Source organism: Oncorhynchus nerka, linkage group LG26 (assembly GCF_034236695.1).
Source record: "Oncorhynchus nerka isolate Pitt River linkage group LG26, Oner_Uvic_2.0, whole genome shotgun sequence".
Lineage (NCBI taxonomy): Eukaryota > Metazoa > Chordata > Actinopteri > Salmoniformes > Salmonidae > Oncorhynchus > Oncorhynchus nerka.
In genome coordinates this window covers 6,897,439-6,923,832 of record NC_088421.1, presented here as the reverse complement: position 1 = coordinate 6,923,832, position 26,394 = coordinate 6,897,439, and the positions used below count along the sequence as shown (strand labels likewise).

The 26,394-nt window shown below is 42.5% G+C and overlaps 2 protein-coding genes across 2 annotated transcripts in view; both read left to right on the top strand.

Annotated features, from left to right (window-relative positions):
- The first annotated feature begins 4,863 nt into the window (after positions 1–4,863).
- On the top strand, positions 4,864–11,566 carry LOC115110136 (interferon a3-like). Its single transcript, XM_029635537.2, has 5 exons — positions 4,864–10,011; positions 10,146–10,217; positions 10,635–10,787; positions 10,928–11,026; positions 11,144–11,566. The coding sequence occupies exons 1-5, from the start codon at positions 9,862–9,864 to the stop codon at positions 11,228–11,230; spliced, it is 561 nt and encodes a 186-aa protein (XP_029491397.1). The 5' UTR covers positions 4,864–9,861; the 3' UTR covers positions 11,231–11,566.
- A 3,012-nt stretch (positions 11,567–14,578) lies between these two features.
- The window catches only part of LOC115110858 (interferon a3-like), a 115,315-nt gene continuing 103,499 nt past the window's right edge, over positions 14,579–26,394 (top strand). The window contains exons 1-3 of the mRNA XM_029636783.2: positions 14,579–15,196; positions 16,124–16,194; positions 17,153–17,166. Of these exons, the coding sequence (XP_029492643.1) occupies positions 15,064–15,196; positions 16,124–16,194; positions 17,153–17,166 (218 nt within the window). The 5' untranslated portion in view covers positions 14,579–15,063. The remainder of the gene's footprint in view (positions 15,197–16,123; positions 16,195–17,152; positions 17,167–26,394) is intronic.

The following is a 26,394-nucleotide window of genomic DNA, read 5'->3' as shown; positions in this document are numbered from 1 at the left end:
CCAATTCGATATGTCGGCCAAAGGTGTCTATGATTACTGGGGAGAAGACTGGAACTGATGACATCGCACAACTTGTGTAAAACAGCTGGGAAACACCAAAATGCGTCCAACACAGGCGTGTCATGTGACGTAAGAAGACGTTTCAGCACCATTGACAGGTATCACTACTAGCGCAAAAACCCATGAAGGCGTCAGCCACTTCAACACTTTGAACATATTCACACGGCAAAGATTCTACCAGTGGTTCTGTGTTGTGGCCGCAGCCCTGTTGCTACTGTTATTGTCCTGCTTACTAGGGTACCAATTCCCCTAAACCCTAAACTTAGTTTTGTAAAACTATATGTGATGGGAAATATAGCTCTCTGACTCTTTGGTATCACGTTTCAAGTGTCACTATTATGAATCCTCATGGCTGGTCCTATTAAGGCTATATAGAATAACACCAAGGCCCGTATTTATAAAGCATCTCAGAGAGTTGGAGTGAATGAATGCAGCAGAATAATTAGGCTACATCTTTAATTTTAGCCTGTAACATGACATTTCAATATGAAACCACCCATGACATTTTATCAAGACCCTGATGGAACAGGTGTGTTCAAACTGGGTTGGAACAAAAGCCTGCACCTTCTCCTGCTGGTCTCCAGGACCGTGCAGACAGTTTTGGTGACCATTTCCCTAAAGTACATGATCTTTACAGTTGAACAGGCTTTGAATATTATGAATTAATCCCAATATTATATAGAAAAGGGGAGAAATGAACCAATGCCAAGATTTGACTTGCATAGTCAAAAACGTGCATAGCACTATGACACACACACACACACACACACACACACACACACACACACACACACACACACACGGGCGATCGGAAGTGATGCAGACAAGTACATTGATGGAAGCTACAATCTATCGGCAAAATATTAAAGCTGATCTACCCCATGATATATATATATTTTTTTTAAAGATAGAATAGCCCTGTCAAAAATATTGACTCTGTAGGGAAAATATCCCTGATATCGTAGCCTATACCAAGGTACTTTTGTCACATATTAATTTTAATTTTCCCCGTGTATAAAAAACGACAAATAGAAAGTTCAAACAAAACATGTTGTCGTTGCTTGTCAACATTGCACCCCCAGCTGACAACAGTAAGGTGAAAGTTGGTTACGTCATTGTGAAAATGAAAGTTGAGAGATCTGGGTATTGACTCTGACGTTCCCCATTCACTTTTCAGATGTAGCGCAACAGCAGAAGACTACGGAACAGTTGTTCGGACTAACTTTGATCGAAAACCACTAAATGAATGTCTTATATGGCTATATTTCTTAAGAAGTGTGGGTTTTATTTCGACTTCGACGATATTGTTATCGGATTTTTTTTTTCGGTTCAAGCAAAGTTATTAGCAGTTGAAAGCAAAGCTCGCGAATAGCCTATAGTCGCTATAGTAATAGTCTAGCCGATAAATAAATGGGATAATCTCATTTTGTGGTTCAATTATAATTTAAATCTGATTTCAAGGAGAATGTGTAGAGATTTACTTGATTTTTTTCGTCCAGGAGACGGAGCAGGCATGGAATTCCAATTTGCTGCATGCGCTAGTCTGGAAAATGGAAGTCCCCGCCTCCGGTAGGTTGATCGGTGGGAAATTCTCCATACAGTTTTCCCTTTCCCAATTCCAGATAAAACTACTTAACACAATGAATATGTTCAAACTCATATGGAAAACTAATAGCGAAACAAACTGCTATTTACAATGTATAGGGTTGGACGTGTATTTTTCTTATTATTTGCAGTATGCAGAGCGTGTGTCATTGCTGTGACTGGATCCCACACCACTACGGTCACTTGAGCGCAGAATACCTTTCCCTGCTGGACCAGATGGTGAGTTATTAGCACATTGTAAAAGGAGACTGAATGCATGTACTAAGGACAGCAAAAACAACCAACCAAGCAAAATAGTAATGTGTTTCACGTTTAGCATCTGTGTTAGAAAACTGTTAGCCTATATTTGAAAATACATAGTAAAAGGGCTGAAATTACAGCCTCGAGGATGACCTGGAGGGCGAGGCGCAGGGCGATCCGGATGGAGGCGGTGGAACTCACCTAGCAGAGATGGGTCCAGATCAGAAACTATGTCCTCGGGCACCCCGTAGTGCCGGAAGCCGTGTGTAAACAGTGCCGCCGCAGTTTGTAGTGCCGCAGGAAAGCCGGGCAAAGGGAGGAGACGGCAGGACTTAGAATACCGATCCACAACGACCAGGATTGTGGTGTTCCCCTGTGATGGAGGAAGATCGGTGAGGAAGTCCACCGACAGGTGTGACCAAGGCCGCTGTGGAACAGGGAGAGGCTCTAAACTTCCCTCTGGACAGGTGTCTAGGAGCCTTACACTGGGCGCACACCGAACAGGAGGAAACATAAACCCTCACGTCTTTGGCCAAGGTGGGCCACCAGTACTTCCCCCTGAGACGTTGCACCGTCCTCTCGATCCCCGGATGACCAGAGGAGGGTAGCTTGTGGGCCCACCTGATCAATCTATCGCGAACACCAAGTGGGACGTACCTCCGACCAGCTGGACACTGTGCTGGAGTGGGTTCTAACCATGAAGCCTGCTCGATTTCCACGTCCACCTCCCATACCACCGGTGCCACCAGACAAGAAGTCGGAAGTATGGGGGTGGGATCGATGGACCACTCCTCGGTATCATTGAGACGGGACAGTGCGTCAGTGAACCTGTTCTGTAAGAGATGGTGAAACAAAAGCTGGTGAAAAACATCGCCCACCTTGCCTGACGAGGATTCAGTCTCCTCTCTGCCCGGATGTACTCCAGATTACGGTGGTCAGTCCAGATAAGAAAAGAGTGTTTCTCCCCCTCAAGCCAATGTCTCCACACCTTCAGAGCTTTTACCACCAGCTTTTACCGCAACTCCCGGTCCCCCACATCATAGTTTCGCTCTGCCGGACTAAGCTTCCTCGAGAAGAAAGTGCAGGGGTGAAGCTTCGGGGGCGTGCCCAAGAACTGTGATAGCATGGTGCCAACACCAGCCTCGGACGCGTCCACCTCCACTATGAATGCCAAAGAGGGGTCAGGATGCGCCAATACGGGAGCATCGGTAAACAACGCCTTCAGACGACCAAACACCATGTCCGCCTCCGCCGCCCACCGCAAGCGCACAGGCCCCCCCTTCAGCAGTGAGGTAATGGGAGCAGCCACCTAATCAAAACCCCGGATAAACCTCCGGTAGTAATTGTCAAACCCTAAAAACCGCTGCACCTCCTTTACTGTGGTCGGAGTCAGCCAATTACGCACGGCCGCAATGCGATGAGAGGTAGCGGGTAACTGAACCCCACTGTGATGGAATTTAGACCTCTGTAGTCTATACACGGACGCAGACCTCAAGCCTTCTTCTTCACAAAAAAAGAAACTCAAGGAGGCGGGTGACGTGGAGGGCCGAATGTACCCCTGTCCCAGAGATTCGGTGACATATGTCTCCATAGCCACCATCTCGTCCTGTGACAGGGGATACACGTGACTCCTGGGAAGTGCGGTGTTCACCTGGAGGTTTATCGCACAATCCCCTCATCGATGATATGGTAATTGGGTCGACCTCTTTTCACAGTTAGCGATAGCCAAATCGGCATATTCGGGGGGAATGCGCATGGTGGAGACTTGGTCTGGACTCTCCACCGTCGTCACACCGATGGAAACTCCCACACACCTACCTGAGCACTCTTATGACCATCCCTCATGAGCCCCCTGTTTCCACAAAATTTGAGGATTGTGATAAGCCAAGCAGGGAATCCCCAGCACCGCTGGAATCCCCAATCCCCAGCACCGCTGGAAACACAGCCCGGAAGCGGCGGGTGACCTCTGGGTAATGGTCCCTCAACGAGAAAGAGACTAATCCGCTCCTCATGACCCCCCTTCGTCACCATGTCCAGTGGAACCGTGGCCTCTCTGACCAGCCCTGACCCTAATGGTCGACTATCTAGGGCGTGCAGGGGGAAGGGTTGGTCCATCTGAACCAAGGGAATCCCTAACTTAAGCACAAACCTGCGGTCCATAAAACTTCCCGCTGCGCCTGAATCTACTAGCGCCTTATGCTGGGAATGAGGGGAAAACTCAAGAAAGGAAATCAACACATACAAATGACCATCAGGGAGCTCTGGGTGATCCTGGTGCTGACTCACCTGAGGTGTCGGAGCAGTGCTCTGCCTGCCCTCTTGACTCCCAGACGAGCTCCTCCAACACCGGTCAGAAGTTTGCCCTCTCCGACCACAACTGGTGCAGGAGGAGGTTTCACGCTCTGACCGTAGATTGCTTTGTATGTTTCTATTTTTAGTTTGGTCAGGGTGTGATGTGGGTGGGTATTCTATGTTGTAGGTCTAGGTTTTCTTTTTCTATGTGTTTGGCCTGGTATGGTTCTCAATCAGAGGCAGCTGTCTATCGTTGTCTCTGATTGAGAGCAATACTTAAGTAGCCTGTTTTCCCATTTTGATTTGTGGGTGATTATTTTCTGTTTCAGTGTTTTCACCATACGGGACTATTTCGGTTTTCCTTTATTCTTTTGTTTGTTTGTATTCAGTGTTCAGTTTATTAAAGGCATCATGAACACGTACCACGCTGCGCTTTGGTCTACTCCGTCTTCCACCAACGACAGCCGTTACAGGAGGCTCCTCCTCCGGTCGCCCTAGCTGCATCACCCCCTACCTCCATGGGTGTTGGAGCGGGAGGGCTGGACGGTGGAATGAACAGAACCCTATCTGGATGTCCACGAGCTGCCAGCAAGTTGTCCAGCCTGATGGACATGTCGATCAGTTGGTCCAGAGTGAGGGTGGTGTCTCGACAAGCTAGCTCCCTGTGGGCATCCTCTCGCAGTCTACACTTATAGTGTCCATCAGGGCCCTGTCATTCCACCCTGCGCCGGCGGCCAGGGTAAGGAACTCCAGAGGGAAGTACTGTGCGCTCCCCGTCTCCTGCCTCAGATGACACAGCCATTCACCCGCCGCTCTGCCCTCCGGTGGGTGATCGAACACAGCCCGGAAGCGGCGGGTGACCTCTGGGTAATGGTCCCTCGCTGAGTCTGGACCCTCCCAGACCGCGTTGGCCGACTCCAGGGCTTTGCCCGAAAAGCAGGAGACGAGGACGTTGACACTCTCCTCTCCCGAGGGAGTCGGGTGAACGGTCGCCAGGTAAAGATCCAGCTGGAGCAGGAACCCCTTACACCCGGCAGCCATCCCATCGTACTCCCTCGGGAGCGCGAGCCGAATCCCGCTGGGGCCGGACAGCGCCAGAGAAGGTGGTGGTGCAGGCTGGAGAGTGGCTGAAGACGGGGTAGGGAGGCCGCTCCTCTCCCATCTCTCAATTCTCGACATCACTGGATCCATGGCCGTCCCCAGACGGTGTAGCACCGCTGTATGCTAGAGGACACGTTCCTCCATGGACTGAGAGGGCGTGTCCTCTCCTGCTGACTCCATGATTGTGGTGAAGGATTCTGTCAAAATCTCCCTAGGAGAGATGGGTGTGGAGTCAGGCGCAGGAGAGAGCGAATTGCAAGGAAGGGCGTTTATTACAAGTCCAAAGAACAGGAACAGGACCACAACAGTAGCCACAAAACAACAGGAACGCGGTCCAGAAAAAACACCTGTTCAACAGAACAAACCCAAAACGCAACCCAAACAAATGACAGCTAACAAACACTCCCGCACAAACCCAAGAGGGAAGGGCGAGATTAAATACCCCACTAATAACCTAAACTAGACACAGGTGCACAACCAGACAAAACCAAACAAAAAAGAGAAGGGATCGGTGGCAGCTAGTAGTCCGGCGACGACGACCACCGAGCGCCGCGTGAACTGGGAGAGGAGCCACCTTCGGCAGAAGTCGTGACCCATATACAGTGCGTTCGGAAAGTGTTGTTACGTTACAGCCTTATTCTAAAATTGAATAGTTCAACCGAAATGGATGAAAATACCACCAAATGAAAGCCTGCACATTAACCGCATAGTCATGTACCATTTCAAATGTTTCATTTATTTTTATTTTATTTAAACAGGCAAGTCAGTTAAGAACAAATTCTTATTTTCAATGACAGCCTAGGAACAGTGAGTTTACTGCCAGATTTGTACCTTGTCAGCTCGGGGGTTTGAACTTGCAACCTTCCGGCTACTAGTCCAACGCTCTAACCACTAGGCTACCCTGCCACCCCTGGAGTACAGAGCCAAAACAAACAAACGTGTCCTGTCCCAATACTTTTGGAGCTCATGGAGTTTGTCAAATTTCTCAAGCTCAGTCAATTTGGTTGGGAATTATTGATAGATAGCAGTATTCATACATTGTCTTTAACTTGACCACTGAGGAACACTAAACACCACTTCGAAAGCCATTCTGGTGTGTCTTTTGCCTTAAAATGTGTGTAATTGTCCCACTGAAAAATGTAATCTAACCCAGTGTCAGGCCTTCAAAGAACTAAGGCATGTTTTCCTCAAATTTTTCATCTTGGCTTTGCTCCTTTCATATTTATTTTGATCCCGACAAACTCCTCAGTCCCTTCTGGTGACAAGTCTACCCATAACATGATGCTGTCAGGGTTTTCCTCCTCTTCGTCTGAAGAGGAGAGGCGAGAAGGATCGGAGGACCAATATGTGGCGTGGTAAGTGTCCATGGTTCTTTTAATAAGAAATAGTCAACATGAACACAACTGAATACAAAAACAATAAACGTGGACCGAACGAAACCCAAAACAGTACCGTGTGGTGAAAAACACAGACAGGGAAACAAACACCCCCAAACAAACAGTGACACCCGGGCTACCTAAGTATGATTCTCAATCAGAGTCAACTAACGACACCTGCCTCTGATTGAGAACCATACTAGCCGAAACAAAGAAATCCCAAAATCATAGAAAAACAAACATCGACTGCCCACCCCAACTCACGCCCTGACCATACTAAATAATGACAAAACAAAGGAAATAAAGGTCAGAACGTGACAGATGCAGCCACTGTAAAACTTTAAAATACCAACAGTTTCACTCTGTGATGTGTTGTGTTGGATTTGCCACAACATTTATTATTTAGACACAAAAGTTCATTAATTTGCCATGTTGTCTTGCAATATTACTTAACTGCCATGTTGCAACCCGAATGGATGTTTTAGAATGGGTTATTTTTGAATAGGTCTACTACTTTTCACTTTGTCATTCAGGCCTGTAATGTGGAGTGAAGACAATGGTGTTGATCCATGCAGAGTTTTCTATCAGCTCAGCCAATACACACTGTAGCTATTTTAAAATAATCTTTAGCCTCATAGTGACATTCCTGAGTTTCCATTCACTTCCACAGCTCATTTAGGAAGGATTGCGAGATATTTTAAGCTTCTGATTGCAATTATACACAATCCAGTGATGAATTACCATACTTGACCGTACTCAAAATATTCAGGGGTTTGGGATTATTTATTAACCTCATCTGATCTATGCCTGTCTAAAATATCTTGCAGACATGCTTTAAAAGCTCATTTGTGGATCTGAGGTTTAATCATTGTTTGATATTCACACTCCAGTATCCTTTGACATTACAGAGACAGGGGAAGTTGCTCTCAAATCCTGAGAACCACTACTTTTGCAAACAGTTGGACCGCATTCAAGAAATAAATAATAATAAATAATTATTAACCAATTGTGTGAATAATAACCCTGGCTTTCATCCGGCGCTTTTGGTGGCCTTCCATGGTTCATGACGTCTCCGCATTTGTCGCCGCCTGCGCTGTGTGCACAAAATAAGACTCCGCGGCAAGCTCCGGATGGCCTTCTTCATCCACTCCCTGTTCCTCACCTTCCCTCGTCCCATATCTTTCTGGACATTGTTACTGGTCTTTCTCTATCAGATGGCATTACCACTATCCTGACAGTGGTGGATAGGTCTTCTATCCACCCATTTTATTCCCCTTCCCAAGTTACCCTCAGCCAAGGAGACGGCTCAGCTCATGGTGCAGCACTTCTTCCATATCCATGGACTTCCGGTCGATATGGTCTCCGATCGTGGTCCTCAGTTCTGGAAGGCATTCTGCACCCTCATTTGGTCTCCGGACAGCCTGTCCTCTGGTTTTCACCCCTAATCTGACGGTCAGTCGGAGCGAGCCAGTCAGGACTTGGAGACGGCTCTTCATTGTCTCGTCTCTGCCAACCCCACCACCTGGAGCCAGCAACTTGAGTGGGTGGAATACGCCCGTAACACCCTTCCCTAATCGCCCTTCAAGTGTTACTTGGGATATCAGCCCCCGCTCTTTCCTGAGCAAGAGGAAGAAGATAGCATACCCTCTGCCCCAATGTTCGTCCGCTGCTGTTGCCGTACCTGGAAGAGAGCCCGGAGTACCTGGAAGACCACATCTAGGTATCGGCGACAGGCGGATCGCCTACGGACTGCTGATCCCCGCTATCGGCTCGTGCAGAAGGTATAGGTTTCCACTCGGGACCAGCCCCTCCAGGTGGAGTCTCGTGAACTTTACCCCCGTTTCATCGGCCCTTTCCACATCTCTAAAATCCTTAGCCCCTCTGCTGTCCGTCTCCTGTTGCCCCGCACCCTCCGTATACATTCCACGTTTCATGTGTCTAGGACTAAACCTCTGTCTCACAGCCCTTTGTCTCCTGTTTCCAATGAAAAACAATAATCTCTTTAGGAATAGACTTTTAGACAAGAGGTCATATATATGACTGTGGCATCATATCACTGTACAAAATGGTTTATTCATATAGTTATTCATAATATAAAGTATATACTGTATATTATGCAACATAATCATTATTATAATTTGAATGATAGTTCAATGGAGAGTACCAATCGCTCTTAAAACAAAGCCTATACACTTCAGTCGCTGGGGAGGAAAGGTAATAGATGCAGAGGTCCCATCAACTTACATAACTGGAGGAATAAATAAAAGATGTATTTGCAAATCCATTAAAAGACAAGAATATTGAATACTTTGACAGACGTGAAAGATCTATCTTACGCACACATTCCTATTGGCCCAGATTCAAAAGCCCCCCGCAATATAGGCTCCAATTGAAGCAGTATTCCCAAGGTATTTACTGCCTGTGCACTTCATAGGCTACCAGTGTCTTTTTCTGAATGCATATAGAAGGGGGTCTATCAAAATATTTCAGACCACCCAAACCTGTTTCTAAAACGAAATTTCGAAATTTAGAAAAGTCATGTTGAGTGTCTAATTCATACAACCCATACAAGGTTGATCTGTATCTTTACATAGACAGTTGGGGTCCACAAACCACAATTACCCTTTAAGCAGGTGGTTACAACGTAGTTGACACCAACGTTTCTGTGTGCAAATGAAAAGGTGTTGCGTTTTCAAACATTAAATACTTTGGTTTTCGAAGTGAAAGGCCAAACTAAATTAGTTCTACATGGTGATATGTATTTAGGCCATAGTCCGATGGATTCACATGTTTATTTTTTAAAATCAAAATATATCCTGGTTGAAAGGCAAATATTTCATTATTAAAAAACAAATGTCTTAAGATGTAACAATTATTCGAGCGATGCACCTGTCCTTTCCGTGCATTTTCTCCAGACCTACAACAACACTCAGGTATGAAAGTGTAAGGGAACTTCCACCTTTCACTTTTGGAATACCTTGCAGACTCGTTGTATAAAGGATCGACACAAGTTGGAGAATGGTAGAACTTGAGTATTCGAGAAATTGATTATTCAGGAAGAACACTTTATCTCTTTATGGTTGCGGAAAACTTACTTTTTTCGGAATAAAACGAAGAAGTCTATCTTTCGGAAGTGCATCAAGGTTGATTGCGAACAGACCGAGAACTACAGTAGACCTACGCTAAAATGGGTTCAATCAGCTTTTGGATGTGCTTGGTCATGACGATTTGCACCTGGAATAAAACCATCGGATGCACATGGATGAAGACACTGCCTCGGTCTCCGAGCATGTTCCAAGTGTTCAGCAACAACACCATAACGATGCTTAAGAAAATGGTACGATATAGGGTCATGTTTATTCACTTGTTCCTGGTCATTGAGCTCATGTCAATTTTTCTGCTATGTTTCATTTAAATTACCTGACTCCTTTTTTTACAGTAATAATAATGCAATATTTTTTGGCAATACAGGGTCATGAAGTCTCTCGAGGACCTCAGATCACTTTCCCTGACTATCAATACAGACAAGTCAATAATTTCAAGGTAAGAAATATGCATAAAAAATGTATTGTTCTATCCATAACTTTTCTTTCTAAGAATGGATTAAACACTGAATTCGGAAAGTATTCAGACCCCTTCACCTTTTCCACAATTTGTTACGTTACAGACAATTTCTAAAATGGCAAAAACAGTCTTTTGTTTTTAATAAATTAGCAAAAATTTCGAAAAACATGTTTTGGCTTGGTCATTATGGGTTATTGTGTGTAGATTGATGAATGAAATCATATTTTTACATTTTAAAATAAGGCTGTAACGTAACACAGATAGTGAAGGGTTCTGAACAATTACCGAATGCACTGTATATAATTAGTTTATAACGAATATACAATTTGCTATAATTTTCTAATATTTGCCATCAATTTATAAGGCATATACTAATACAAATCACTCTTCTTCTAGGCTGACGAACAGATGGCCTTCATTTCGCATACTCTGAACGCTATAAAGAAATTGTACAGCAGTGGGAAATATGAGTCCACCGCCTGGGACCAGAAAGGAGTTGACAAGTTTATGAATGACCTCTATCGCCAGACCTCGGAGCTGGACCAATGCGTATGTCATTTGTGATTTTCGCCTCTTAACATTAATGCAAAACGGAAAACATTATCCAATCCTATTAGATGATAATATAAGTAGTTACATGTTAATCAAATCATAATATTAAATGAATTATTTGTATTTTGTTCTAACAGGTAAAGGCTATGAAAACTAGACTTTCAAAATCTGTCAAAAGAGTGAACAAAAAGATGAGCCTTCACTTCAAGTTCCTGAAGAATTACTTGAAACGCGAGGTAGGTTGATCCATTTGTCTTACAAAGAGAGTACATTCACCAAATCTGGATGTATTTATGTGATGATACAACATGTGTCTATTCTCAAATCTTAACAAGTGTATTTCGTTTATGCAGGAATACAGCGCAAGCGGCTGGGAAGACATAAGGACAGTGGTGCTGGCACACCTACAAAGACTAGACACAACATTAAGTAGCCAATGAGCGTTATGTGTGTGTTGTGTACATATGATTTATTTATATATATATTTATCTATTCATATATCTTACTATTTATTTACATGTTTACTAGTTTTTTTTTTTTACGTATTTATTTATTGTATAGTCATGTATTCACAACTCCGAGGAGTAAATCATTTTTTATTCTGAATAATTTTGTGATTGACTTAGGCAATACATAGCCTAATGTGTCAATGTTTCCGTGCATTTCTTTTGAATACATGAAGGCCATTGCAGACTGTATTTATTATTGCAACCTGATAGGAAATGTTTGTTATTGTAATAATGAAATATATTATAATTAAATAAATGTGTCCTCTACAGCTCTAATCTTTTTTAATCAAATGAATTGTAATTTATCGCATACACACATTTAGCAGATGTTTTAACGGCTGTAGATATATGCTTGTTTTTCTAGCTCTACCACTGCAGTAATATCTGACAATACAAAACAATACACACAAATCTAAAAGAAAATGAATGGACATAAGAAACATAGAAATATGTCGGAGTCCGGAGTATATATACACAGTACCAGTCAAAAGTTTGGACACACCTCAGGGTTTTTCTTTATCTTTACTATTTTCCACATTGTAGAATAATAGTGACGACATCAACACTATGAAATAACACATATGGAATCATGTAGTAACATAAAAAGTGTTAAACAAATCCAAATATATGTTATATTTGAGATTCTTAAAAGTATCCACTCAGCTTTGATGTCAGCTTTGCACACTCTTTGCATTCTCTGAACCAGCTTCAGGAGGTAGTCACCAGTTGTCACCAGTCATTCAGTTGTGCTGTGACAAGGTAGGGGTGGTATACTGAACATAGCACTATTTGCTAAAATACTAAGTCCATATTATGTCAGGAACAGCTCAAATAAGCAAAGACAAATGACAGTCCATCATTACTTTAATACATGAATGTCAGTCAATGCAGGAAATGTCAAGAACGTTGAATGTTTATTCAAGTGCAGTTGCAACAACCATCTGGCGCTATGATGAAACTGGCTCTCATAAGGACAGTCACAGGAAAGGAAAACACAGAGTTACATCTGCTGCAGAGGAGAAGTTCATTAGAGTTACCAGCTTCAGAAATTGCAGCACAAATAAATGCTTCACAGAGTTCAAGTAACAGACACATCTCAACATCAAGTGTTCAGGGGAGACTGCCAGAATCAGTCCTTCATGGTCGAATTGTTGCAAAGAAAACACTATGTGTGTGTGTGTGTGTGTGTGTGTGTGTGTGTGTGTGTGTGTGTGTGTGTGTGTGTGTGTGTGTGTGTGTGTGTGTGTGTGTGTGTGTGTGTGATGTATTTACATTATGGACAGTATGTGGATAGAATTATTATTTTTTATAAACTTGCAAACTTTTCTGGAAACCTTGCTTTGTCATTATGGGGTATTGTGTCAAGATTGAAGAATATTCTTTAAAAAAATCATAGACATTTAGGCTATGTTTTACAAGTTTGAACAGCACAGTATGGAATGGCACAGTTCAATACAATAGAGCACAGTAGAGTACAATAACGTATAGGATAGTACAGTACAGTAGATATTCATTCAGTAGAGTACAGTACAGTTTAGTAAATTAGTGTAAAGTAGGCTACACTCTACTGTGCTGCACTCTACTGTACGTTACTTTCCTTTACTTTACTGTACTGTACACTGTACTGTAATGCACTGTGCTCTACTGTACTCTTCTGTATTGTACTGTACTGTACACTCCAGTGAAATGAACTGGACTGTACTACACTCCACTGTAATGATTTGTACTCTGCTGTTCTCTACTGTACTGTGCTGTCCAAATTTATCCATGGACAATGAAAATGAAAATCAAACCAAAATCTGATCAAATAAAGAAGACCTGTCCAGACAACACCGTGCTTAGTGGGTAGGCACGATGCATCCTGTACACATTGGGAAGATGCAGTTTCGACATTGTTTGCTCATTGACGTCTTACACATTCTAAATTATACAGTTCTACATCGTTGATATGTCGGCTAGACATCAACATTCTATCGTGATGTCTTGGCGACGTCTTCCCAGTATGCAAACGCTCTCAAAACTACATATTCCATACCCAATTTGATACGTCAGCCAAAGGTGTCTATGATTACTGGAGAGAAGACTCAGGTGAAACTGATGACATCACACAACTTGTGTAAAACAGCTGGGAAAACCCCAAAATGCGTCCACCACAGACGTGTCATGGGACATAAAGAAGAAGTTTCAGCACCATTGACAGGTATCACTACTAGCACTAAAACGCATGAAGACGTCAGCCACTTCAGCACATTGGACGTCGCCAAACGGTCAGAGATTCTATCAGTGGTTCTGTGTTGTGGCCGTAGCCATGTTGCTACTGTTATTGTCCTGTTTACTAGTGTTCCAATTAACCAAACCCCTAAACTTACATTTGTAAAACTATATGTGATGGGAAATATAGCTCCTTGACTCTTTGGTATCACGTTTCATGTGTCACTATTATGATTCCTCGTGGCTGGTCCTATTAAGGCTATAACGAATAACACCAAGGCCCGTATTTATAAAGTATCTCAGAGTTGGAGTGAATAAATGCAGCAGAATAATTAGGCTACATCTGAAATTTTAGCCTATAACATGACATTTCAATATGATTCCACCCATTACATTTTATCAAGAACAGGTGTTTCGCGAACTGGGTTGGAACAAAAGCCTGCCCCTTCTCCTGCTGGTCTCCAGGACCGTGCAGACAGTTTTGGTGACCACTTCCCTACAGTATAATATACTATGATCTTTACAGTTGAACAGGCTTTGAATATTATTAATTAATCCCAATATTATATTTTATAGAAAAAGGGAGAAATGAACCAATGCCAAGTTTTGACCTTGCAGAGTCAAAAACGTGCACAGCACTATGACACACACACACACACACACACACACACACACACACACACACACACACACACACACACACACACACACACACACACACACACACACACACACACACACACACACACACACACACACACACACAACAGTAGAATAGCCCTGTCAAAACGATTGACTCTGTTGGGAAAATATCCCTGACATCGAAGCCTATACCAAGGAAATATTGTCACATAGTATTTTTCATTTCCCCTTGTAATAAAAACGACAAATAGAAAGTTCCAACAAATCATATTGTCGTTGCTTGTCAACGTTGCATCACCAGCAGACAAAAGTAGGGTGAAAGTTGGTTACGTCATTGTGAAAATGAAAGTTGGGAGATGTGGGTATTGACGCAGAAGTCTCCCATTCCCTTTTCATTTGTAGCGCAACAGCAAAGGACTACGGAACAATATTTCGGACTAACTTTGAACGAAACCCACTAAATGAATGTCTTATGTGGCTACTTTTTTAAAGAAGTGTCGGTTTAATTTCGACTTCAACGATTTTGTTAGACTTTTTGTTTTTGGTTCAAGCGAAGTTATTAGCAGTTGAAAGCAAAGCTCCCGAATAGCATATTATCGCTATAGTAATAGTCTAGCCGATATCTAAATGTAATAATCTTATTTTGTGTTTCAACTATAATTTAAAGCTGATTTCAAGGAGAATGTGTATAGATTTACTTGGATTTGTTTGTCCAGGAGACGGAGCGGGCATGGAATTCTTATTGCTACATGCGCTAGTCTGGAAAATGAAAGTCCCCGCCTCCGGGAGGTTGATCAGGGGAAATTCTCCATACAGTTTTCCCTTTCCCAATTCCAGATAAAACTACTTTACACAGCCAAGATGTTCAAACTTATCTGGAACACTAATAGCGAAACAAACTGCTATTTACAATGTATACAATGCAGAGTTGGACTTTTCTTATTATTTGCAGTATGCAGAGCGTGTGTCATTGCTGTGACTGGATCCGACACCACTCCGGTCACTTGAGCGCAGAATACCTTTCCCTGCAGGACCAGATGGTGAGTTATCAGCACACTGTAAGAGGAGACTGAATGCATGTATTAAGGACAGCAAAACAACCAACCAAGTAAAATAGGCTATAATGACAGCGAGATCAAATCAAATCAAAACAAATGTATAGCCCTTCGTACATCAGCTGATATCTCAATGTGCTGTACAGAAACCCAGCCAAAAACCCCAAACAGCAAACAATGCAGGTGTAGAAGCACTGTGGCTAGGAAAAACTCCCCAGAAAGGCCAAAACCTAGGAAGAAACCAAGAGAGGAACCAGGCTATGAGGGGGGGGGGCAGTCTTCTTCTGGCTGTGCCGGGTGGAGATTATAACAGAACATGGCCAAGATGTTCAAATGTTCATAAATGACCAGCATGGTCAAATAATAATAATCACAGTTGTTGTCGAGGGTGCAGCAAGTCAGCACATCAGGAGTAAATGTCCGTTGGCTTTTCATAGCCGATCATTAAGATTATCTCTGCCACTCCTGCTGTCTCTAGAGAGTTCAAAACAGCAGGTCTGGGACAGGTAGCACATCCGGTGAACAAGTCAGGATTCCATAGCCGCAGGCAGAACAGTTGAAACTGGAGCAACAGCACGGCCAGGTGGACTGGGGACAGCAAGGAGTCATCATGCCAGGTAGTCCTGAGGCATGGTCCTAGGGCTCAGGTCCTCCTCCGAGAGAAAGAAAGAGAGAATTAGAGAGAGCATACTTAAATTCACACAGGACACCAGATAAGACAGGAGAAGTACTCCAGATATAACAAACTGACTCTAGCCCCCCGACACATGAACTACGGCAGCATAAATACTGGAGGCTGAGACAGGAGGGGTCAGGAGACACTGTGGCCCCATCCGATGATACCCCCGGACAGGGCCAAACAGGAAGGATATTTGACACGTGACTCAACATACTATATTGATTATTTTCCATGGAGGAGATATCACTAAGCAGAATGCCCCTGTCCTTTTCCCAACATCACTTAACAGACACATAGATGATGCCGAGGTAAAGGCTAGAATCTTTACTAATCATGTTCTGATATGCTTTGGTATTGCGTTCTTGACCCAATGTTATAATGATGCCATAACGGAAGCCTATACTGTTTCTAATCTTCTATTTATATCTTCCTGTGTATGTTGAGGACAAAGTCAGATTCTATCTACAAAATCACAAAACTGTTTGATGGGAAATGGATTCTCCAAACCATTTCACGGAGAGTTACCTTCCTGTATGTTTTCGCTCCAACCCGAGTTGTAACTAACCTGATTCCGTTTATCAACCACCTAATTAATTAGGTGTGATAGATTAGGGTTGGAGTGAAAACCTACAGGAAGGTAGTTCTCCAGGAACAGGGTTGGATGGTGTGTTACCCTCACCGTTCATGTAAGTTTTTGCTCCAACCCCAGTTGTTACTAACCTGATTCAGTTTCTTTAAAAAAAATGTGGGTTCTGGGGAAATACAGTGGGGAGAACTAGTATTTGATACACTGCCGATTTTGCAGGTTTTCCTATTTACAAAGCATGTAGAGGTCTGTAATTTTTATCATAGGTACACTTCAACTGTGAGAGACGGAATCTAAAACAAAAATCCAGAAATCACATTGTATGAATTTTAAGTAATTAATTTGCATTGCATTCCAAAATTAAAATGATAAACTTTCAACACCAAAGGCCAGAAAAAGTTGAATACATTGGCCTTGCTGTCAATCCAGCATGACTTTTGCCATGTTCAAAACAACTGGAAACTCGGAACTGGGAAATCTCAGACTTCAGTGAGTTCAAACAACTAGGAATTCTGGAGGAAAAAAAAGAGACGTTTTTGAACCGTCATCCAACTCGGAATTCCAAGTCGGGAATTACTGACGTCATGATTCGACCAGTTGTTTTTTCTTGAGTTCCCAGTTGTCTTGGAAGCACCATAAATCACCATAAATCCAGAGAATGCCAGACTTTGATGCCAAAGTTTGATGACAAGATGTGCCCAAAAGATGGACTGCAGCGCCTCCTTTCTGTTCAAGTGAGCATAGCACAACAAGGTGAGTCCAGAAAAGTTTTGCATGCTGCTGCATAAATGATGTAATATGCCAGGGCGATATGTATACTCTAGCTATGAAAGTAACACTAAGTGTATGTTGTGTAGTAAGCTGTTAGTAGCCCATATGCTCCACCCTGATAAGTTGGTCCATTTCCCCCTAATAACTTAGCCTACTGTTCTGACGTGGTGGTGCATATGTAGCCTATAGCCTGTTGTAGAGAAACGTACTCATCAAATATTGTAAGAGCTTTCAATGTCTACTGTACATGCCCTCATTTTTTATCCTACGGTTCTGACTTGGGGTTAAGGGAGAATACTGTAAGAACGGCCAATGATCTGAATTCTGTCACTGTACATTTCAAAAGTGCTGAACAAATAGTTATATTGACTATGTCCCTCCTTCCTCGCTCATGAATGTCTTCATCAAAATCATCGATTGCCTCTTATCCGCGCATAGTCCCCCTTATGCCGTAGTTTGTACATCTCAATTATCAGTTGAAATCACATTTGTTTAAGCAAGTTAGCTATGTTTTAAGGCAGTAAATGAGACTGAATGAACTGTTTCCCTGCCAGACAAGGCTCCGCTGATTGCCAGGTGTAGCAGCGGTAAGGATTCACTCCATGGTGCTGAAAAGAAAGGTCTGCTTTTGGGACAGCTTTATGTAGGGTAGCCTAGTGGTTAGAGCGTTGGACTAGTAACCGAAAGGTTGCGAGTTCAAACCCCAGAGCTGACAAGGTACAAATCTGTCGTTCTGCCCCTGAACAGGCAGTTAACCCACTGTTCCCAGGCCGTCATTGAAAATAAGAATGTGTTCTTAACTGACTTGCCTGGTTAAATAAAGATAAAATAAAAAATTAAATTAAATGTAGGCCCTACCAAATTGCGGGCATCATTTGTCACTGTTATAGTGCCATTATTGTACTGTTCAGTGTTATGTTGCATTGGTATTGCTGACATACATAAATATTTTTGGGGTAGTTTGCCCCACCAAAGATTTAGATGCTAAAAGCCAACCATCATGATAACCAGTTTGACCAGTGTTCCATTTTGCATATGTATGATGGGATAAATACGCACAACATCAAACTTTTTCAGTATTTGATGAGTGGGCTGACTTAAACCATTGATGATTGTGTCCGAGCATGAAATGTATGCTAATTTCTCAATCTGTATTCTATTTTCTCAATCTGGACACAATTGACATCTTGCCCGAAGAGATTTTTTTTTTTTTAAATACCTCGATGGTCGTTTTCGGAAGCAGTGCTTGCAAGAGAACGTGTACATCAACATTCAACATTAATTTGTTATTTGAAGACACTCATTATCAACAGGTAAGTTAGTCTGTAACTTTTAAAGTAGCCAAAGAATCTCCTCTAATGGAATGACTGTGTAGCACATTGATTTACATTGATTTATTTTTTCACAACAGAGAGAGATGATTTTTCATTTTAGGTCAAGAGAGAAAGATGCTGTATTTGCTAAACCTCGTCAGCCTCTGTGATGGATTTCTTTAGAAATATAATTTTACGGCAGACAACGAATTTATCTGAATGCATGAGTATAATGTTTTACATGCAAGTTGAAATGTCTTCCCTGATATGGCAATACCACCTACTACATTGAATTGTTTCGCACAGTTGAATGCAGATGATAACTCTACCATTGGACACGTTTTCATGGAGACACTACGTCGTTCTACAAAACGCTACTTGCAAAATGACGGAACATCAATAGCAAAAGGTTAAAATAACACCGAATCCTATATTGAATGGTTTTATTTGAATCACTTTTTCGTTGTTACATTTTCTCAATCCAATGTACTGTGGGGTTTCATCATTTCAGGACAACAGTACATGGGAGGTTGTTCGAAATGAAATCGTGTGGATATTCAAGAATTTACAGATACTACTCGAGTCTATGCACCAGAAATGAGCAGATGTTATATATTTATTTCATACCATGACTGTAGGCTGCCGAAATAAACCTGATGACACATTTAACATAATTTGTAATTAACTGACTGCACAAATACAGTGAAATTCATCTCAAGTTTGAAAATAATCATGAATTAGTTGATTGGCCAACAATCTTGAACAATCAATGCCATGATCAGATAGTTCATTGATACATGGTAACCTAATATAAAGGCTTAACATAAAATCTGCATAATCAGAAACCTACACCTCCAATTACACCTCGTTTATTCAGATTAAGATAGCTGACGTTGCCACCGATGTCTGTTCCTTTCTGTATGTTTCAAGTTCTGTGAGGTGGAAGGATTTCCTTTGGTCTCCATAAAAGTCTACTCTCTCTACTGTGTGTCCATGAGGAGATTCTCAGGAATTTACGACGTCTCTCTGACCACAGCAACCTAGTTGAAGGAGGAAAGGGGGAGGCAGGGAGAAGGGGATGGGCTTGCTATACCCAAAGAGGCCAACATCATGACACAAGTGTATTTCATTTATGCAGGATTACAGCGCAAGCGGCTGGGAAGACATAAGGACAGTGGTGCTGGCACACCTACAAAGACTAGACACAACATTAAATCAAAAATCAAATCAAATCAAATTTTATTTGTCACATACACATGGTTAGCAGATGTTAATGCGAGTGTAGCGAAATGCTTGTGCTTCTAGTTCCGACAATGCAGTAATAACCAACAAGTAATCTAGCTAACAATTCCAAAACTACTACCTTATAGACACAAGTGTAAGGGGATAAAGAATATGTACATAAAGATATATGAATGAGTGATGGTACAGAGCGGCATAGGCAAGATACAGTAGATGGTATTGAGTGCAGTATATACGTATACATATGAGATGGATAATGTAGGGTATGTAAACATTATATTAGGTAGCATTGTTTAAAGTGGCTAGTGATATATTTTGCATCATTTCCCATCAATTCCCATTATTAAAGTGGCTGGAGTTGAGTCAGTGTGTTGGCAGCAGCCACTCAATGTTAGTGGTGGCTGTTTAACAGTCTGATGGCCTTGAGATAGAAGCTGTTTTTCAGTCTCTCTGTCCCAGCTTTGATATACCGGTACTGACCTCGCCTTCTGGATGATAGCGGGGTGAACAGGCAGTGGCTCGGGTGGTTGTTGTCCTTGATGATCTTTATGGCATTCCTGTGACATCGGGTGGTGTAGGTGTCCTGGAGGGCAGGTAGTTTGCCCCCGGTGATGCGTTGTGCAGACGTCACTACCCTCTGGAGAGCTTTACGGTTGTGGGCGGAGCAGTTGCCGTACCAGGTGGTGATACAGCCCGACGTGATGCTCTCGATTGTGCATTTGTAGAAGTTTGTGAGTGCTTTTGGTGACAAGCCGAATTTCTTCAGCCTCTTGAGGTTGAAGAGGCGCTGCTGCGCCTTCTTCACGATGCTGTCTGTGTGGGTGGACCAATTCAGTTTGTCTGTGATGTGTACGCCGAGGAACTTAAAACTTACTACCCTCTCCACTACTGTTCCATCGATGTGGATAGGGGGGCGTTCCCTCTGCTGTTTCCTGAAGTCCACAATCATCTCCTTAGTTTTGTTGACGTTGAGTGTGAGGTTATTTTCCTGACACCACACTCCGAGGGCCCTCACCTCCTCCCTGTAGGCCGTCTCGTCGTTGTTGGTAATCAAGCCTACCACTGTTGTGTCGTCCGCAAACTTGATGATTGAGTTGGAGACGTGCATGGCCACCCAGTTGTGGATGAACAGTGAGTACAGGAGAGGGCTCAGAACGCACCCTTGTGGGGCCCCAGTGTTGAGGATCAGCTGGGTGGATATGTTGTTGCCTACCCTCACCACCTGGGGGCGGCCCGTCAGGAAGTCCAGTACCCAGTTACACAGGGCGGGGTCGAGACCCAGGGTCTCGAGCTTGATGACGAGCTTGGAGGGCATTATGGTGTTAAATGCCGAGCTGTAGTCGATGAACAGCATTCTCACATAGGTATTCCTCTTGTCCAGATGGGTTAGGGCAGTGTGCAGTGTGGTTGAGATTGCATCGTCTGTGGACCTATTTGGGCGGTAAGCAAATTGGAGTGGGTCTAGGGTGTCAGGTAGGGTGGAGGTGATATGGTCCTTGACTAGTCTCTCAAAGCACTTCATGATGACGGAAGTGAGTGCTACGGGGCGGTAGTCGTTTAGCTCAGTTACCTTAGCTTTCTTGGGAACAGGAACAATGGTGGCCCTCTTGAAGCATGTGGGAACAACAGACTGGGATAGGGATTGATTGAATATGTCCGTAAACACACCAGCCAGCTGGTCTGCGCAGGCTCTGAGGGCGCGGCTGGGGATGCCGTCTGGGCCTGCAGCCTTGCGAGGGTTGACACGTTTAAATGTTTTCCTCACGTCGGCTGCAGTGAAGGAGAGTCCGCATGTTTTAGTTAAGTAGCCAATGACCGTTATGTTTGAGTTGTGTAGATATGATTTATTTATATACCTATTTATTTGTTTTAAACTTATTTATAGTGTAGTAATGTATTCACAACTCTGTGGAGTAAATTCTTTTTCATACTGAATACTCGTGTATTTGATTTAGGCTATACATAGCCTGTAACAGTTTTCTTGAGTTGAAGGAGAGGCGGACCAAAATGCAGCGTGGTTTCTATTCATGGTTCTTTAATAAAGAAAACTATACATGAATTGACTAACAAAACAATAAACGTGAGAAAACCTAAACAGCCCTATCTGGTGCAAACACAGAGACAGGAACAATCACCCACAAAACCCAACACCAAACAGGCTACCTAAATATGGTTCCCAATCAGAGACAATGACTAACACCTGCCTCTGATTGAGAACCATATCAGGCCAAACACAGAAACAGACAAACTAGACACACAACATAGAATGCCCACTCAGATCACACCCTGACCAAACAAAACATAGAAACATACAAAGTAAACTATGGTCAGGGTGTGATGTAATAATAATAGCCTCATGTAATAATGTTTTCGTACATTCATTTTTGTATTTATGAAGGCCATTGCATACTGTATTTATTATTGCCACCTTATAGGAAATGTTTGTTTTTGTAATAATGAAATATTTTACAATGAAATAAATTATTTCACACATTTTTTCAAACTTAACTTCATAATGTTTTACAACGATAATCTTTTTTAATCAAATAAATTATCATTTATCACAAACATATTTAGCAGATGTTTTGATGGGTGTAGTGGAATGATTGTGGTACTAGCTCTACCATTGAAGTAATATCTAACAATACACAACAATACACACAAATCTAAATGGCAATGGTGTATTGGAGGCGAAGTCAGGTGCAGGAGAGCAGAGTATAATGAACAGGCGCACTTTTATTATTGTTCCTTAAACGAGAGCACTACATAAATCAAACGCGCTCAAAAAACAGAACATAAAAGTAAAGCGCGTAAAATAACACCACATAACATGACACAATTACACACAAAACATGATGGGAACCAGAGGGTTAAATACAAGTAGATTGATTGGGGAAATGAAAACCAGGTGTATATGGAAGCAAGACAAGAGAAATGGATATATGACAAAATGGAGCGGTGATTGCTAGAAAGTAGGTGACCTTGATTGCCGAACGCTGCCCTTCGGCAAGTCATGACACTAAAAGTAAAAGATTGCACATAAGACACATAGAAATATTAGGAGGAGCAATGTCTGAGTCCGGAGTATATATATACAGTACAAGTCAAAAGTTCGGACACACCTCAGGGTTTTCTTTATTTGAACTATTTTCTATTTTGTAGAATAATAGTGAAGACATCTACACTATGAAATAACACAAATGGAATCATGTAGTAACCCAAAAAGCGTTAGAAGTTGCAGACGTAACCAACCTGTTGATAATGGGTGTCTTCAAATGAATGTTGAATGTTGATGAACACGTTGTCTTGCAAGCACTGCCCCTGAAAACAATCCCTCTAAGTATTTTTAAAAAATGACATGGAATACAGATTGAGAAATTAGCCTACATTTTGTGCTCGGACACAATCATCAGTGGTTTACGTCAGCCCACTCACCAAATTCTGAAAAAGTTTGATGTTGTGCTTATTTGTGATTTTTAGAGGAGCATTCTTCCATGTTCATCCAATCATAAATGTGCAAAATGGAACACTCCGCCATGTAAAACTGGTTATCATAAAGGTTGGCTTTTAGCATCTAAATCTTGGTTGGGCAAACTCCCCCCAAAAATGTTATGCATGCCAGCAAAGCCAATATAACATAACACTAAACAGTACAATAATTGCACTATAACGGTGACTGACGGTCCCCACAAACTGTTAGGGCCTACATAAAGCTGTCCCAACAGCAGAGCTTTCTTTTCAGCACTATGGAGTGCATAGCCAGGTGCTGCTACACCTGGCTATTAGCGGTGCCTTGTCTGGCAGGGAAACAGTTAATTCAGCCTTGTTTTTGCCTTTAAAAAAACATACCTAATATGGCTGACTTGCTAAAACAAATGTGATTTCTACTGATAACTGAGTTGTACAAACTATGGCATAAGGGGACTATGAGCGGATAAGAGGCAATCCAAAATTCTGATGAAGACATTCATGAGCGAGCTAGGAGGGACGTAATCAATATAACTATTTGTTCAGCACTTTGAAATGTACAGTGACAGAATTCAGAACATGGGACGTTCTTACAGTATTCTCCCTGTGCACCAAGTCAGAACCATATGATAAAAAAGGGGGCATGTAAGCAGACATCGAAAGCTCTTACAATATTCAATGATTACGTTTCTCTAAAACAGCTATAGGCTACATATGCACTGCCAAGTCAGAACAGTAGGCTAAGTTATTTTTAAAAAAAATATATATTTCACCTTTATTTAACCAGGTAGGCTAGTTGAGAACAAGTTCTCATTTGCAACTGCGACCTGGCCAAGATAAAGCATAGCAGTGTGAACAGACAACACAGAGATACACATGGAGTAAACAATTAACAAGTCAATAACACAGTAGAAAAAAAGGGGGAGTCTATATACATTGTGTGCAAAAGGCATGAGGAGGTAGGCGAATAATTACAATTTTGCAGATTAACACTGGAGTGATAAATGATCAGATGGTCATGTACAGGTAGAGATATTGGTGTGCAAAAGAGCAGAAAAGTAAATAAATAAAAACAGTATGGGGATGGGGTAGGTAAAAATGGGTGGGCTATTTACCGATAGACTATGTCCAGCTGCAACGATCGGTTAGCTGCTCAGATAGCAGATGTTTGAAGTTGGTGAGGGAGATAAAAGTCTCCAACTTCAGCGATTTTTGCAATTTGTTCCAGTCACAGGCAGCAGAGAACTGGAACGAAAGGCGACCAAATGAGGTGTTGGCTTTAGGGATGATCAGTGAGATACACCTGCTGGAGCGCGTGCTACGGATGGGTGTTGCCATCATGACCAGTGAACTGAGATAAGGCGGAGCTTTACCTAGCATGGACTTGTAGATGACCTGGAGCCAGTGGGTCTGGCGACGAATATGTAGCGAGGGCCAGCCGACTAGAGCATACAGGTCGCAGTGGTGGGTGGTATAAGGTGCTTTAGTGACAAAACGGATGGCACTGTGATAAACTGCATCCAGTTTGCTGAGTAGAGTGTTGGAAGCAATTTTGTAGATGACATCGCCGAAGTCGAGGATCGGTAGGATAGTCAGTTTTACTAGGGTAAGTTTGGCGGGGTGAGTGAAGGAGGCTTTGTTGCGGAATAGAAAGCCGACTCTAGATTTGATTTTCGATTGGAGATGTTTGATATGAGTCTGGAAGAGTTTACAGTCTAGCCAGACACCTAGGTACTTATAGATGTCCACATATTCAAGGTTGGAACCATCCAGGGTGGTGATGCTGGTCAGGCGTTCGGGTGCAGGCAGCGAACGGTTGAAAAGCATGCATTTGGTTTTACTAGCGTTTAAGAGCAGTTGGAGGCCACGGAAGGAGTGTTGTATGGCATTGAAGCTCGTTTGGAGGTTAGATAGCACAGTGTCCAAGGACGGGCCGGATGTATATAGAAGGGGGAAACTGACCAACTTATCAGGGTGAGTCATATGGGCATATGGGCTACTAACAGCTTACTACACATCATACACTTAGTATTACTTTCATAGCTAGAGTATACATATCGCCCTGGCATATTACATCATTTATGCAGCAGCATGCAATTAATTTTTGAACTCAGCTTGTTTTGCATGCTCACTTGAACAGGAAGGAGGCGCTGCAGTCCATCCTTTGGGCACATTTTTTCATCAAACTTTGTCATCAAAGTCTGGCTTTCTCTTGATTTATGGCGCTTCCAAGACAACTGGGAAGTCAAGAAAAAATAACTGGTCAAATCATGACATCATTAAGCTTCATGTCGGAACGCTAGAGATCCCGACTTGGAATTCCGAGTTGGATGACTGTTCAAAACGTATTCTCCCTGTCGGAGCGCGTTTTTTTTCTCCAGAATTCTCAAATGTTTGAACTCACTGAAGTCTGAGATTTCCCAGTTCCGAGTTTCCAGTTGTTTTGAACACATAAAAAGTCATGCTGGATTGACAGTATGGACAATGTACTCAACCTTTTCTGGCCCTTGGTGTTGAAAGTTTATCCTTTTAATGTTGGAAAGAGACTCTTGAACCCAGACTTGGACCACACAGAAGTCTACTGAATAGCAGGCTAGTTATTAGAAATTAGCCACTGATTCCTTCCAAACCCCTCATTGTTGAATTTGCAGTTTCCAACTTGTTGTGTAATGTTCATGTCTAATTTCTGGTGAGCACTTATACGTTTTTTCTACAGCATCTCTTCATATGATAAGGCTTGAAAAGGATTTAACAGTAGATTGTCAATGTGAGTCATGATGATGACTGCTTGACTAGCTTGTGAGCTAAGATTTTGAAAGCTGGATGTTGACTTTATCAGTCCAATCAAAGCTACGGTAGACATAACATGATTTAACATAATTTTATCTGTGGCCAATGACCTTGAGCCTTCTTGGATGGGTAATTCTAATGTAACTCTATGTCAGCACCTGTTAGCAATGTACGTTATTCTTCAATAACATAATATCCAAAGCAAATCAGGGGGAGAAAATTTGGTTTATTCAGAGAGGACAAATCAAGATGTAATGCTGGGAGGTAGATGTTCAGATGTTCAGTCTCCTCTGTCCTCAGCTTCTCCCCACCGAACAAAGGAACAGGATGCCATTTAT

What these genes read in the sequence shown, in the direction of transcription:
- LOC115110136 (XM_029635537.2), top strand. Translation starts at nt 9,862, where the DNA reads ATGGGTTCAATCAGCTTTTGGATGTGCTTGGTCATGACGATTTGCACC. An exon ending in CCTCGGAGCTGGACCAATGC is followed by an intron (nt 10,788 to 10,927) that starts GTATGTCATTTG and finishes TTGTTCTAACAG; the next exon opens with GTAAAGGCTATGAAAACTAG. An exon ending in AGAATTACTTGAAACGCGAG is followed by an intron (nt 11,027 to 11,143) that starts GTAGGTTGATCC and finishes TCGTTTATGCAG; the next exon opens with GAATACAGCGCAAGCGGCTG.